Source organism: Sylvia atricapilla, chromosome 1, assembly GCF_009819655.1.
Source record: "Sylvia atricapilla isolate bSylAtr1 chromosome 1, bSylAtr1.pri, whole genome shotgun sequence".
Lineage (NCBI taxonomy): Eukaryota > Metazoa > Chordata > Aves > Passeriformes > Sylviidae > Sylvia > Sylvia atricapilla.
In genome coordinates, this window is record NC_089140.1 from 13,704,762 (window position 1) to 13,721,508 (window position 16,747).

General features: G+C 37.2%; 1 protein-coding gene across 6 annotated transcripts in view; it reads left to right on the forward strand.

The window, feature by feature from the left end:
* The window catches only part of PARD3 (par-3 family cell polarity regulator), a 525,862-nt gene that overhangs the window by 370,168 nt on the left and 138,947 nt on the right, over positions 1-16,747 (forward strand). For 2 of the 6 annotated variants that reach the window (XM_066315138.1, XM_066315101.1), the window contains exons 18-20: positions 2,497-2,648; positions 3,695-3,739; positions 10,002-10,229. The exons of 3 other annotated variants lie outside the window; for them this stretch is intronic. In XM_066315138.1, the coding sequence (XP_066171235.1) occupies positions 2,497-2,648; positions 3,695-3,739; positions 10,002-10,229 (425 nt within the window). Of the gene's footprint in view, positions 1-2,496; positions 2,649-3,694; positions 3,742-10,001; positions 10,230-16,747 lie in introns of those variants that run through there. One more of the 6 variants, XM_066315085.1, reaches the window with a different exon arrangement.

A 16,747-nucleotide genomic window follows, 5' to 3' on the forward strand; every position in this document is an offset into this window, starting at 1 on the left:
AAAGGTGCTAAGTAGCACGTTTAGAGTGCAGGACACTATGCAAACATGTAATAATAATTCCCTTAATAAGTATGTGTGGAAGGGAGGTGTGACAAGGGCAGATCAGGGAAGCAGAAAGAAAGTCTCTAAAGGTGGTGTCAGTGAAAATGCTAGGTTCCAGCCTCCCAAATTCCCAGTTGCTGATGCCATGTCCAGACCCTACTGCTCTCTCTGGGACCTGTGGTGTCCTTTTCAAGTTATATTTGACTCTGGAGTCTTAGGACTTCAAGTTCAATATATTAAGTGTGTGCTGTTTTTACATGGAAATTATATTCTGCTCTACTAGAAGTTTTATATAGATGGATCTAAGCAAGCTTGTGTGAAAAAAGAAGCATACAGCCAAAACAAATAATTTTATAAGTTCACCTTTTCTGAAGAAAGTGTCACAGGATACATTTTGTTCGGCAAGATGAAGCCAGTCATTTTAACAAACATGAGCCTGTGCTAACAGATGTTGCTGGAAAAAAATTCTCACTTAGTAAAACCACATTTTTTTGGCCTTTGGAGACAGGGCTGACTATCTGGGAGCCAGAAACTTCTGTGTGGCCTTGGGAAAGTCAATTATGATCTGATTATGAAAGGTGTTGAAACCCTGTAAGAGGCACTGAGTCTCTTTGGAGGACGTTTTCAGATTTAGGTGGTTCTTACTCAGCTACATGTTGCCCTGCTATAAATGCTAGAAGTGTATATTGGCCTTGTCTGTTTTATCTTTCTATCATGTGGAGATTATTTTTTCCCTATTTTGTGGGAGTGAATGTTAGGACTAAAGAGTTATTTTTGAGTTTGATCTCTGATTCATCAGAGCTTTTAAGCATATGCTTGAGAACATTGCAAAATTGCTCAGACATCTCTGAAATAGTTGCAGTAATTAAAATGTAAAACATTATGAGCCTGAGCCAGAAACATTAAAGTCAAAAGGCACTTGACATTGGCTTTATCCACATAAGCTCTGATCCTGCTCACACTGAAGTTTTATATGCCTCTCACAAGAACATATCTTATTATTTGTAAATCTGCCATTACCAGACTGAGTTTCTTATTGGCTGCCTGGTAAAGATGATAGTGATTTTCATCCATTATAGTACTTTGTGCCTTTGGACACTTCCTTACCTCTTTTTCACTATTTTGCCTAATACCCAGGTGTTTCTTATCAAAGATACTTCTCTAAATTTAAGTACATGCCATACATAAACATATGCATATTACAGAATTTAAAAGTATAAGTTGTTTTTTGTTTTTGTTTTTTTTTTTTTAAATTCACTCTTTGCCTGTTTCTCACTATTCTCACTAGGAATGAGAGGTGTATTATACTTAACCCTTACAGGAAAGATAATTATTTAGAAACATGGTACCAAACAGTAAGGTGGTACTAAACACAATATCTTGAGTGGCATCTAGAGATGTCAGTGACAAAATATTTAATTTTTTTACCGTGAAGTACAACAATATTCAAAGAGGGGATTTTGAGGAATCACTTACCTGTAGGATAGATAACAATGACCCAAAATACTGATTTTTCCAGTATTTTATGCTTTTGATTTTTTTTTGGGCAAGTTGAAGTAGGGATCTATATACTATTCCTTTTTCTAGGAGCCAGAAGATTTTTTTCTGAATTTCCTTTCATATTGTTTATCAGCAGTATGCAATCTTTCCTTTTGAAAAAAATGTTTTTAGCTTGTACACCAAATTTTGCCTGCATTTTTGCACTTATGATTCTGCCAGTGCTTGAGCAGCATTAATCAACCTACCTTCAGCATGTTTCTGAGGCAGCTTGCTGAAAACTTGATTCACTGAGCTGTGGTCACTTTAGAAACCTGCAGAAGAAACAAAACCCAAATACAGCTCCCTCCTTTTCTGGTTTGGTGGTGGATCCATTGTGGCAAATACTTGCTCTGTGGGGAAGCAATGGGTAAATATATGGTTGTTTGTCATAGCTGGGCTAAAAGCAGGAGAAGCTGTGAATAGTCTATATGAAATTTCACATTTCACAAATTTTAATGCAGAGTTTTTAAATTAAGAAGTTTAAAGCTCTTGGGGCTTCAGGCAGGACAGTTTCTATTTATGCTTTACTGAAAACATTTTCTGATAAAGACAAACCAGATAACTTTCTATCAACAGAATTAATTTGTTTCTCTGGAATAAAAAAAGAATTCTTTTATTCTTCCTCAAATTATTCCCGTGTTGGACTTTTTGTTCTGATAGAATATGTATAGTGTACCAGATGTGTATATCTTTTGTTAAAACTCTAAGTGAAATTCTTGGTACTTTTTAACTAGAATTGCTTAATGCAGTAAGACAAATCCATTGTGTGTGTAACTGAATACTTGCAGTGGTGTATTTAAAACTGTGCACTTAATCGTTAGTAGAAGTCACGTGCTAAATAAATGATTTTCTCTGAAGAGTGAAAGGTTGTGTGATCTTGATAAATGTTCGCATGATTTTTTTCCCTTCCTACAGCACTCTTAGTCCAGATGTTGATCCAGTACTTGCCTTCCAGCGAGAGGGTTTTGGACGCCAGAGCATGTCAGAAAAGCGTACAAAGCAATTTTCAGATGCCAGTCAGTTGGAGTTTGTTAAAACACGAAAATCCAAAAGCATGGATCTAGGTAGTGAGTGATGTTTTTTCAATTTTTTTTTATTTGAACCTGATTTTCATGTTGTAAGTATATAGATTTTATAATTCCAAACAGATTGTGTATGTGCTCTAGTACTGCACATAATTGTCTACTTGTGGGTAGTAAAGTACTAACTTGAATGGCCAAGTGGCCTGGGTGGTGTTTGTTGTTTGTAAATGTCCATACCATTCAAAAATCATATCCCTCTGCATATGTGGATATACCTAAACATAGTAAACAGTATTTATTAAAATGGAGGTGAAAAATGCATTACCCACCTGTATAGAATAATTGTGTAAAACTGTACCGTGCTGTGATTCTGCGTAACCGGGTTTATTCTCAGTCCATGATTATAATGCAGTTAGCCTCAAAGGTCCTTTATAGTCTCTCATTTTGTAGACTAATTCAGAATTAGAAAATGGGACCTAGTCTGACATCTGTTTGAGACCGAAGTTTTAATATTTATCAGAAGCCCTATAAAGTAGCAGCGGCTAAGACAGGCAATCACAGCGATCATTTTAACTGATAAACCAACTGAGAATAAGAATTGCTAACAAGCCCATCAATTTTTCTGCCACTGAATTTAGATTCTGAAGTGCAGACTCTAGTAACCTTAAACAGTGAATTTTGATGGTTTAAACACACAGAATTCTCTACTCAGAATAATAAAATATAGTGCAATTCCCTCCTTTGCAATAGTTGTGAATGTCTTGCCTACACTCCCTAATTCACAAACTTCCTCAGGCTCCAGTCAGGTTGGAGGTGTTGACTTGTCGTGACTAGTTGCCGTGTGCTAACGTGTCAATAACATATTGCACCTGCCTGTGATGTGAACATGACTGACACTGCATGAAGGTTACTGGTTTGCTGCCACTTCTACCCAGAATGTTTGCTTACTCTTGCAGTTTATTTGCATGAAGTTAGGATATTTCTAAGGTCCCCTAACTTGAAAAGAAAATATGCAAACCAGAAGGAATGTTGAGTGCATGTGGGGCATGGGCACTAACTGGGCTAACTGTTATGCATTTACCTTTTAACAGTAGCTGACGAGACTAAGCTCAGTACAATGGATGACCAGAAAACAGGTAAGAATTGACAGTAAGGCTGTTGCTATAGAAACCTTGGTCAAAGCAGCTTACCACAATTACAGAACTGCCAGTCAAATTGCATGAAAACATGAATATTCCAGTACTTGCATGGCTGCTTTCTATTGTGAATAATCAAGTCGTACAGAAAAAGAAAATTTTTCTGTAAAGATAAGTATCTAGAGTAGTATATTCAGCCAGGTCATGCATGTGATTGTTGGCAGACACCTGTTTCTACACTTTAAACTCATAAATATTCACAGTTGTTTGGGGTTTTTTGTCCTTTCAAAAAAAAAATCTTGGAAAATCTCCTCCTAGCTTCAAACTGTAGTGCACGGAGAGATGATTTAGAAGAGTCGAGTGTTTGGTTATTACAGTGCTAACACAGTGCTTGAAAATAATTATTTTAATTAGAAAACTGCTGCCTTAGCCTTAAGTGGTCATCAGATACATGTTGTGCACGGAGTTGAAGATTATTTGTGCAAGTTGATTTGCTCTTGGAGCTGAAACGTGAACATCGTAACAGCAAAGAATATGTAAATAGAATCTTTTCCACATACCATTCATTGTTGTGTTTCACAAAATGATAATGAGAAATAGCTTTCAAGGCATATTTTTTATTAGTAATTAAAATAATGCACCAACTGCAATTATGAACCTTTATGATTTATTAATATAAGTTAGCTTTTGACCTATGGAATGCTATTTTAATTAGGCTAGATCCAGAGGACACCATAACATTACTTAGCTCTAATTAGGAACAATTCACCTTTTTAACCTGAAAATATTACTTATTTTAGCATGATTTGAGAAGTAGTGTATTCCATACAGAATTTACATTTACTAATTCACAACTGCATCTCTGTTTAACTGGACTGTATAACATGGCTGGGAGTACTGAAAAGCTGTTAGTAATCAAGTGATAAAATTATAATTTTTATTTGAACAGATCGCTCTTCTAGCTTTTAAAACATTGCAGAATATGGCCACAGACTTGCAGCTTTGCAAAAAAAAATGAGTAAACAAAATCAAAATGTATGAATGTTTTGGAGGATTAAAGCCATCAGAGTGTGAATGTATGAATTGTGTCAATGGTTGTGGTAATAATTGGTGCTTAGGAAGTGCCTTCACCTCTGAGTGTTATTTACATAAAAACAAGTTAAAGACCAAACTCAAAGTTATTGTAAATTCTTTTTCATTTTCTTATTAACCTGTATAGTGGAATGGGATGTGATTAGAATGTTGTAAAACCGCTGTGTTTCGGTAAAATAGAATCCTTAGGTTTTAAAAGTGCATAGTGGTTTTGGTGGTATCAGTAGAGGGTGGTATGAATTTAGTGCAGTTTTTCTCTATGTATAATGCCAGGATTAAATTCCAAAAAAAGAGGCAAATCAGACAACTTGAGTGAAAGATCATGACCATGCCATCTGGACTAGGCAGTTACATATTTTGTGCAAGCAAGTGTGCTGGAAAAATTTTTCAGTGGCCGGAAAAGAGGAGAACACCTTGGCTGTACTTTTATTTTATTTATCTTGCGTGCTTTTAACCAGTTTTTGTATATAAACACTGGATATCTCCCATTACTGAAGATGGATGTTGCTGTTAAACAAACCACTTACTATAGTTTGGCTTAAAAATTGTCTGGTTCTAAGAAAAAAAAATGCTTCAAATATGTAGTGAACTATGCTTTAATGAACTCTAGAAGCCAGAAAACTTCAACATGTATTTACTTAAAAAAAGATAAAAAACAAACTCTATTTCTGTCACAGTTGGATTTAATGGCATTGGCTGGAAAGGAGAGCACAGAACTCTCCAGCCCTAGTTACAGTAATAGTTTTTTAATTATTTTTCTTTCTATAGTTCACTTGGAGTACCTAGTCCTTGCAGTGTTTACAGTTCATCCTAGAGGTTAGAACTATATTCAGTAGCAATTGAGCGTGGCTCATTTATAGAGTCCCAGGCATACTATAGCTCTGGGTGGTTATTTTTCCATGTGCCTGTTATGAAAATGAAAAAGAAAAAAATCAGATAGAATTTATTTAAATTATTTATTGATTTATTTTTACACAATGCTTTTTAATTAAACTTTTTATTAAATGAAATCAAAATTAAACTGGTTTTGATGCAGTTTCTTGGTTTATTCCTCCCCTGCCTTCCCCAGATGAAGTGTTAATCTCTTAGTGTCTGAACTGAATTAGAAATGGAAAAAATTATCAAATGTAATGGAGCAGATGTTACTAAGTAAATAGACTCACTGATAATGTCCTTCAAGAAAGTGTTTAGAAAGTAGACTTTATGCCTTTGCAAAACTGGTTTAATGAAATCCAAAGAAGTTTTTTGGCATCAGTTGCAAGTAGTATTTGACTATGACAGCTCATAAAAATAATGTTTCAGAAAGAAAAAAATGATCATTTTAAATGGTTTAAAAGAATGTGCTGATGAAAAATTTGCTTTATAGACTAAAATTAGCCACTGGACAAAATATTATATATCCCTTGACACCATGGGCTTTGCCTTTGCAAATCACCCAAGCGGATTTGTGTCACTGTATAAATAATTACCTTAGGGTGAGATAAGGGGAGGCACAGTGAGTTGTTAACCAGTGTCAGCACAAGGGAGAAACAAAGGACTTGGGATAGGGAGCAGCACACAGGCTGCACATGATGTGTGTGTGTTCAGTGTCTCAGTGGTGTCTGTGCCCTGGGAGAGGCACCTGTGCAGTCCTGCATCAACAGAGGTGGCTGCATGGCTGGGAGGGCAGGGCTTTGTCCCCGAGGGCTGGCCAGCTGGGGACACAGGGAGTGGAGGTGCATGTGTGGCGGGCAGGGGCTGTGCTGGGCAGGTCACCAAGCCCTCAGGAGAGGGACAGGGTGTGGGCACTGCCGAGCTGTGAGGATGATGCAGGGCGGCAGTGAGGACTGCTGGGATACAGAGGGATGAATCTTCCTCAAAGGATATTTGTTAAGAAAATCGTTGGAAAGGGAGATTTTGATAAACTTCAACTTTTAAAAATGATAAAAGAATCCCTTTCATCCTCAGTGATATAAATACGCTTTAGGTAGATGTGTCTTTTCCTCTCTTTTTCTACTTCAAATTCTGGTGTCAAAATAGAAGTAGAACTCATTCTGAGCAGATAACACTTCTGATGATTACCACCAATGCTGTAAAGGCTGGAAGAAAATGCTGACATTTTTGTATTTAGAAAACAGTGTTTTGATGTGACTCATAAATTTTAAACAGAATCCATTTTAAAGGAAGTTTGCTGTTTTTACCAGATTATGGGTAAACAACTCACTTTCTGACTGATGAATTCTAGCAATAAATTCTTAACACACAATTTACAGGAACACCTAACTGTTTATTTTGAGAATAGTAGATTTGCTGTGAAGTAGCCATAGAAGATAGTGAAGGGATTAAAACAAACATAGCTCTACTGATAAAATTGCTTGTGAAAGATTTCCCCTTTTCAGATTCTGCAACCTGTTCACGTTTGTGTTCATGGCCACCCAAGTTCAGTAAATATTCTTATCATTTATGTAATCCATTATTAGTTTTACAGTACTCAACATTAGGTCATATCCCAGATGGGATATCCTTTGGGAAAACACAACTTGCATAAATACAGTTCTCACAAAAGTCTGTATTGGGTGTCAGGAAATGGAACTTCTTTTCATGTTCTCTGTGAACACAAATGGGCACATAAATGCCTTCTTTATAATTACTGTTTACAAAAAGAGCCACTCAGTAATTAGGAAAAGATATATGAGCATTTCATTTGGAAGGTTGCAAAACAGACTGTGGAATAAGGAAGTTTACAGTAAGCTGCTATGTAAGAGGATACCCTTTCCTTTTGTATATGAAATTGGATCTGTCAAACAGCTGGTTCATATATGATTGTCCTTTTTCCTCTTTTTTTTCCTCCAAGATGTTGCATTCATTTTTTTTTCAGTCTCATAGACAATTAAAAAAAATCTTGAAAACTAAAAAGCAAAGTCTCATTTCTTGTGTACTGCAGGCATTAGTGGAGGAATAGCAGATTTGACCATGGACTAGAAAGTGGACAGTTTTATAGGGCACTGTCTAAATTGGAATGCTTTTACTTGGCAGAGAGAATGTTCCGTAAAATGCTTGCCTTAGCCTTTGGGCCATTTTCAGAAGTTTGGTGATTCCAGACTTGTTTGCACAGCTGGGAAGCCACCAACCCTCCCTGGTGCCAGCTGGCCCTGTGCTCTGCCCCCAGCCATCCTCACAACCCTCAGCCCTCTAATAAGTACAGGCTGTGTGTGAGAGAGATGGTGGCTTCTTCTAGGAGGTGAGAATTCATGGAGATAAAATTTCTCATTTTTGGGGTGTGTTTATTTCTGACCAAGGATCCAAGCAGCAGGAATACAGACTGCAGAGGGAACCCAACTGCAGGAGTTGTGTAGAACTGGGAGGGTAGATTTTTGGTTTGTTTCTGTTTACAAGTTAATCTTATCAATAGGGCAGCTGAATGGAAATACTTTGACAGCTGCTGTTTGAATTTATTTGATCTGAGGGATTTCAGTTTAATGCAATTGCTCAGACTTTTAATAGCTGAATAGAAAATGATAGCATTCACTGCCTTGCTTCATCTCATACCAAGGTAACAAATGATGTGGAGAAAATTTGCCATGCTGCTATGCAGCATCTCTTCTGTGAGGGCAAACAACCTCCTTTCCTCCCCAGCTAATACTGAGTAGTTTAGTAGTGCAGTAGCAGTTTTCCCCAGTTTAAGGAAACTTCACATACCTTTGATAAAGAGCAGTGACAGATGTTGTCTCCCTTCCGTCTCCTAATATCTACTAGAATAGGGATCATCTTCAGAACTTGGTATTATTCTGAGATAAACATTTAATAGAGCTAGTTCCTTCGCTGCACCTTTATTCACACCTATGCTTACTAATGTGCAGTTCATACTTTGATATTCCTGGGGATTCAAGCCTTGGCTTTGGCTCTCAGTGGTGGTGTGAAATTTATGTCTGCCAGATAAGAATACTGATGTCAACTGGGTAACAACCTACCACCTGGAACTGTTGTGGTGCCACAACAGTTCTCTTTTGTGCTCCTTTTGGGTAGAGAAAAGGTATGAATTTCATATTATAGGTGAGGGCTCTGGTCTCATAATTTCAGGAAGTGTTATCCCACCTCATCTTTCTAGCTAAGGCTCTACTTGCACTTTTGAATAACATCTATAAAATTTGGTTGGGGTTTTTTTTTTGTTGGTTTTTTTGTGGTTTTTTTGGTTTTTTTTTTTTTTTTTTTTTTTTTTTTTTTTTTTTTTTTTTTTTCCTTTTTTCTCCCTGAAAGATTCTTCCCAGTTTTAACTTTAGTGTGAGATCTAATTGTGCGGTTGTGAGGGCATTTGCAGTGTGAGTGGTTGTCTAAGAACAAAGGCTATACGTTTAACCCACAAACCTGAGAAGTAAAGTCCGGATGGAGAAGGGCTTTTGCAGAACACTGCATGAGGCTTCCTTGGCACATCTCTGGACATGCTGCAGTGATAAGAGCTGCCCTCAGCCTCAGCTGTAATAGTGCTGCCCAAACAGTCACTCCTCGTGACTGCCAGGAGTGTGTTTATTTTCCAGCTGTATAACTGGTATCGCCCATTTTATTGGATTCTTTCCATGGATTATTGTTAAGCAATTTCACAAAATCTGAGCAAGTCAGCTGATATTTCTCAGAAGCATTTAATTACAAAATTGTTAGCAATTTGATGCAAGTCTTTAAAACTCAGACAAACAGCATGTTCCTTGAAGCCAGAGGTTAGGCTACTTTGCAAGACTGATACACTAAACACAGTAGGATTCATGCCCATAATCTACTCTCTATTCATCAGTTGCTAGTACAGAGGAAATTTTCTGCTCAAACCAAAAATAGTTAATTGTTTTGTTAGATGTGTTAGATATGCATCTGTGCTGCTTGTATGAGCTAAGTTTTTAAAGCCTCATGATTTCTTTATAATTTAAATTGTGTAAAATAATAGTAATGGATGTTGGTCTCTCTTCACTGATTTGAAAAGCCAGACATTGCTAACATTGTCGGTTTCGTTGACTGTGACTTGACATACTCATTTGCTTCTGAGACCAACAAATCTGTGGAGAATTCCCTACAGATTATTGAGAGATGATGTGAATAATGTTAAGTGTGTCCCCGAAGACGTTCAGGATGGATATGCATAATCAAGCATGCTGTTCTCAATACTGATTCTAATTACTTTTTTTCCCCCTTTTAAATCACTAAGGTTCCCCAACCAGAGATGTGGGGCCTTCATTAGGCCTGAAGAAATCCAGCTCGTTGGAAAGTCTGCAGACAGCCGTGGCTGAGGTGACTCTGAACGGTGACATTCCTTTCCACCGCCCACGCCCACGGATTATCCGGGGACGAGGCTGCAACGAAAGCTTCAGAGCTGCCATAGACAAATCATACGATAAACCTGTGGCAGATGATGATGATGAAGGCATGGAAACTTGTAAGTAAACTGTTATTTACATAATGAGTGTTAATGGCGTTGGTTAATTCCTTTAGAAACTGACTGAGGTAGTAGAACATAATTTTGGAATTTTAAAAGAATGGGACTAACTTCATCAATATTTAGGCTTTTTCCCTCCATTTGCTTTAACAGATCGCCACACTCCGCAGCTTTCTTCCTTTCTAAAATAAGAGAATAAGATTATTTGGAATGTGTTTACTTAAATTATTATGAAAATATTCTGTAAGATGGCTAATTAATGTACTAATGTAAACTAGAAAACAAATTCAGGCAGAAAGGCAAACCCACTAAATTTATGTTACAGAAATATAGGCATTTAACTTTGAAATAGTACATTTGTAGTGTTGGGGGGGATAAAAAGAAATCACTGTCCTTTAATTAGAGTGAGTAAGGTTGGCAGATCTAATAAAATACAAAGTTAATGATCAGCTATTACCCACCCTAATGGGCATTCATTTACATTTTCAGTTCTTTAACCTGAAGTATGACCCAACATGTGGAGAATGTCATTAACATAAAAGAATCACTTCAAAGCTAACCTTATCATTATTGAACTATGTAAGAATGGGCTGGTAAAATGACAACTCATATTGAATGAAAATAGTATGAATGGTAAATTACCTCAATCAGGGGTTGTATTAAAATCATTGAATTTTTAACCTTCATGTTGTACTACTTTCAACTTGTCACACACCACCAGATTTTTTTTAATCAACCTCTGCAGCTAGTTAGAAGTTTATGAATGAAGATGGTGATGGGAAGGTTGAAGTAGAAAGTATTTAGCCTGAATTTATCAAAGGCTTGAAAAGAAAATTTTCACTCTCATTTTAACTTTTTTAGTTTTAGAAATTCTGTTTCATAAGCATCATCCCCTAATATTCTTTAATAAGCTACTTCTCTAGCCACTCTTTCATTTTTTAAAAACTCCTGCCCTTTTCTTTTTTTTTTTTTTTTTTTTTTTTTTTTTTAATCTGCCTCTTTTTAAAAGTGTTCTGAGGCTGCAAAGGACATAATTTTACCACTCACTTTTCTTAGTAGTAGCTACAGATGGAATTAATTCTGATTTGCTTTTCCAGCATCTAAGAATTTCACACAGCAGTGATGTGGTGTGGTGCTGCTGGCTGTCAATCTGTTTCTGGCCAGTAGAAGAATAGGTGTGAGAAAATGTGTAATGATCCTGCTCATTCTTGCAAACTGCATTCCTGGGATCTTTTAGGACATAAGACCATGTTTTTATAGAAGGCCTTGTTGGTATGAGCTGATAGCAATATCCTGGTTTGAAGCTTCAGATATCCTAGATTTATCCAGAAGTTAAAGATGGTTTAACTTCAATTGATCAAAAATATAGCAAAACTGTCATTGTGAAGCACTTTGAAGGTGAGTATAGGTTTATGAGATTCTGGTAAGGGGTTTTGAGCTTGTTGATGAAATGCATAGAGAGTAGCAAGGAAGTATTTATTTATAGCAAGGAGCCCTTTGCATCCTTCACAAGGGAGCAGTGGTGTTGTGGACTAACTCCTGCAGCAGCCAAGACCCGGGCAGCTGCTTGCCCACCAGTGGAACTGGGGAGAGAATCAGAAAGGTAAAAGCTGGAAAAGTTGTGGATTGAGATAAAGTCAACTTCATAGGGAAAGCAAAAGCCACACACACAAGCAAAGACAAGCAAAGAATTAATTCACTGCTACCCATGGATGGGCAAGTGCTCTGCCATCCCCAGTAGAACTGGGCCAAATCACATGTAACTTTTACTTGGGAAGACAAACACCATCATTCCAAATTCCAACTTCCTCCTTCTACTCACAACTCAATATACTGAGCATAATGCCATGTGGTCTGGAATATTCCTTTGGTCAGCTGGGGTCACTTGTTCTGGCTGATGTTCCTCCCAGCCTCCTGTACCTCCTCAACTTCCTCACCACTGTGGCTGTACAAAAAGCGGAAAAGGCTTTGGCTATGTGCAAGCCTAGCTCAGCAATAACAAAATCATTTCTGTGCTATCAACCCTGTCTTCCAATCCAAAACACTGCCCCATACAAGCCACTGTGAAGAAAAGTAATCCTACCCCAGCCAAAACCAGCACAAGCAGGAACCAGACAAAGCCTTCTGGCTGAAATCAAAATGTCGTGGGTGAGTCTTTGCCCTCATCTCTGTTTGGATGTTGTCACACACCGGTGGAACAAGAGCCATCTCATGTCATGAGATAGCAAGAGCAAGGCTTGTCAGATCCCATGTGATAAAGAAGGGCCGAGCAAAGCTATTTGTGTAGAACTATGCATTTTGTTGTGTTCTAATAGCTTCCACATACAGTAATGAAACATCTAAGAAGCATTCCAGAAATTTGAAGTGCCAGATTCATAAAAGTGGATGAGTAGCAAAGCAAATATAGTAAGTTGATAGGACAGAATTCAGTCCTTGAGGATTTTTGCTTCTCATGGTGACTGTGGGAGCTTAAGAGCTGTCCCAGCTCTATGTTGCCTGTCTTCCTGAAAATGTCTGTATCTGCATTAAACCTCAAAGCACTGCAGCCTGCTCCGCTTTGTGTAAATTTTATATGGACTTAGGTTCCAGAGAGTTTACCAAATGGTGTCTTCAGCTGGACAAAGTTTGGGCACATACGAATATGTAGGAGTTTAGCAATCTGGTTCTAACGTAATTAATGCCTCACTGCTGCCATAACGACGTTGCCTAAGTTTTTTTAAAGTTGTATTTAATTATTCCGTAATTGTTTGAAATTAGAATGTGGCTTTTTCTCATTATAAAACCCAGGCAAACATGCTGGTGGTCAATTTGCTGATGCCCTTGAGGTTGGATCCATTTGTCTTACTTGAATTGTTTTGCCTTTCTCCATGGGTTTCAGTGCTAGAAGTGTTTCTTTTTCTTCCAGACAGTGACCTGCTTTGGATTAGCAAATAATAGTATTGTGTAGAGGAATTTCTAACATCATTCCATATGCAAAAGCCATGAAAAGTACAGGTAGCATATGTGACAAAGACATTGCATGACTTTGTAATGTCCTTGGAGCACTATGCTATTAAATTACTAAATGTAGGATTAAAATCAGATGGCACTGACTGGCGCTGAGGTACCATTTTAAGTATTTGAGAAGATATGTGTGAGTTTTAATGGCTGTAAAGAAAGATCATTTGTGGAAAGAGGTGTGGATGTTCAACTTTTGCAGATTATTTTTTCTGTGGTCTGGTTGTTTGTTGTTTCTTGGGGGTTTTGTTGTTGTTTTGTTTTTTGGTGAGGTTTTTTTTTTCATTTTTGTTTGGTGGGTTTTTTTCCCCTTAATACTTGAAATAGCTGACTAGAAGCAAAATGTTTATCTTTAGTGGCATGAAGAAGAACAAGGCATTTTGATTGGGAGAGATCAACAAAGCTTTCTAATCTTTTGCTGAATCTTAATTGCTGGAATCTAGGGCTGTATTAAATATCACAATAAGAGGCCGAGAAGCTTAGTGGCAAAATAGTTTCACATTAAGTAGCTTTGATTCCTCATGTGCATCTTTTCCATTTTATGGGCTAATTAGAAGAATGGCTTCATAATACCTGTTTGTGTAGTTCTCCATACTGCAGTGTGGTTCATGAAATGACACTAGTGTTTAGTTTAATTGATGTTTAAAGTATACTCCAATTTAATTTTTTGGCTTCAGCATCCTGAATGGGGAGGTAGGAGGTTGCAGGAGAAAAAAGGAAATAACGGCACCAAAACAAATACATCCTGCGTTTTGCAGTAACCTAATGTCATTACTGCAACATAACAAAAATTAGAAGTTTCATTTGTAGCCTGGCTTTGAATTTTAATTGAGCAGCATTTGCATTTGTTCTAAACACTAGTAATTATGTGTATGTTAATTGCAGGATGACTGCACTGCATGAAAGTGAAACAAGCTTCTTCATGTTGGGTCCTTTTAAAAAAACTGGAAATCTATTTAGTCCAGTAGAGAGACTAGTGTTTACTTCAGGACAACAGGGTATCCCAGTTCACTGCCCTTAGTCTAAGCTACTGAGTTAATTGCAAGCAAACTATGTATGATAGAGAAATATTAATTGCAAGACAAATGTAGAAAGGGGGCAATGTTCTTCATGGAATGCACCAAATAAAATAGTAAATGGAAGTTTTGTGTGGTTCTGGCCAGGACAGGGTTGACTTTTGCAGTAGCCAGGAGGGCACATGGCCAGGACCCAGAGGTTATTCCAAACCACCTCACATCATTTTTCAGGGATGGGGCAAGGAGTCCCTACCAGGTCCTGTAGAGTAGTGGAGGGAACAGTTGGGTGTTGTCAGGGGTGAGAATTTGTGTGCCAGTCATTCTTTCCTGGTGTGCTCTTGTATTTGTAGTGTTGCTATGATTGTTGGTTTTCTTACCTCATTGCTGTTTCCAGTAAATTGTTCTCACCTCAACCTGTGATCTTTACCTTTTGTGCCTGCAGCTGTACCCTCCATCCTGCTGCAGGGGCGAAGGGAGGGGGAGTGAGTGGGCTGCACATATTTTGGAGAGTCTGAGTAGGAGCACCAAACTGGGGAGTACCCTCCCTAAACCACGACACAATGTTATGACAAGTTGTTCCACAACTCAGCATAGCACAGTAAACAGTACATATTTATGATTTATTTAATGTATTGTTATATGAGTATGAACAAACATAGGTCAAAATGGATTCATATTTAAAATTCTAGCAGTGAAGTTCCAAGTAAACAGTTGACTTCAAAATTTGTCAGAAATTTCATGCAGGTTTTTCTTTTTTTTACTAATTATATTCGTTTGCAAGTACAGTCTTTTAAATGTCTAGTTAGAACAGATTGTAGCTATAAATTAACATGTAAAAAATTAACATTTCTATTCCAAAGTGCTTTTCCACAATTCTTTTAATAATATCTAAATATCACTCCAGACACTGATTAGGAAATGCTGGGACTAAAAAAATTACAAGAACAGCTAGTACAGAGGCATGTATAGGACCTATTAGTTTCCTAAAATACAGTAACATGAATATTAAAACTGTTTCTACAGTTGAGAAGCTGTATCATCTGCTTTATTTGTAGCAGTCCTGAATTAAATGCCAAGGCCTGGCCACTCTGGTGGTTTCTACTTCAGAGTACTAGTTAAGATTCAAAAATAGTTATTAATGTTGAGATGTATCTGACATGGTAAATTTTCCTTGAAACAAGACTGTGTGATCATCCGGGGCTAGAGAATATTTATAGAAAACTTGATACTTAGTGAATGAGTACAACGTCTATTTGACATGTCTAGAGATTGTAATAGTAAGGAATAAAGAGTATTTTGCTGGCAAGTTTCTGAGAGAAAGAAAACATTATATTGAATGGCTTTCAGTCAGTGATTTGTAGACTTTTCAGGTTCAATGATTTACTTTTAAGGTGAAGATGAATGATGACTAAGAAAAGCAAGTTTATATTCTACAGAAGTCAATATATGAGACATTTTGGAGGAATTACACTCTTCTGTTGGCTATAGAAGAGTTGCTGAGATCTTGAGCAATATTAGCAGAATAATATTAAGAAATAGTAAACACAGGTGAAACTAAAAAACAGGTTTTTTCCTTCCCTAAGCCATGACCATTTCAAAATCTTATTGATTACAATTTTTCTTTTTCTTTTCCATACACTGTATATATATAAAGCAAGACTGTATTTTTCAAATTCTACTGCCAAAAGTTGTTTGGAGCCTTTGTAGTCATTGGAACTACAGGAGGCAATACTAAGTATGCATCTGTGATCCTAATTGCTGCTTTGTGCAGTCTCTTGGAAAGCTGGGAGATAGCTGGAGCCTACTTAAATGTGATGGTATAAAATGTTAGAGCTCATGGAAAGTCACAGCTTCACAAGCCATGAAGTGCTGTGTTCTGACCCAGCAGCTTGAAGTGCTTTATTTCTTTCCTATTAAACTGCTGAAGGAGTTTTCAGGTTTTCAGTGGATTTTTTTTCTGTTCGTCATTTTTCTTTCAGACTTCCTGAAATACATGTGGGCTGTTAAATCTAACCTTGAGTGTGCTTTAGGATTCTTGGTCTTGGATTAGAAACAAAAAATGAACATGTTATCTGCCCTTAAAGGATTTTACTTGTTCTACTGGATGAAATCTCTCCACCTGAACCTCCCAGTCTGCCCTGTCTCAATCAAAAATAACACCAAAAACAACAATCATAGTGCATGATGTGGCTCCAGGAAGTGGAGAAGCATAACAAAACTGTTGTTTTACTTGCAGAAGAAGAAAAAGTCTATTATGGCTTGTGTTGAAGGTTAACACTCCCTAATGAATTTCATATTTTTATGAGAATATTACTAAGAATTTATGGGCAAGGCACGCTGCACTGCTGTTGTTACTTCTTGCAGAATTTTCTAAATCTCTCCTCAACTGATTTAGATACTGAAACAAAATGGGCCAGTTAACATCACTTTGCTAATCCTCTTTATTAAGCCATATATTATCCAGAGTACCCACAAAGTGCAAATTGCGTTTTGCCAAATGGTTTG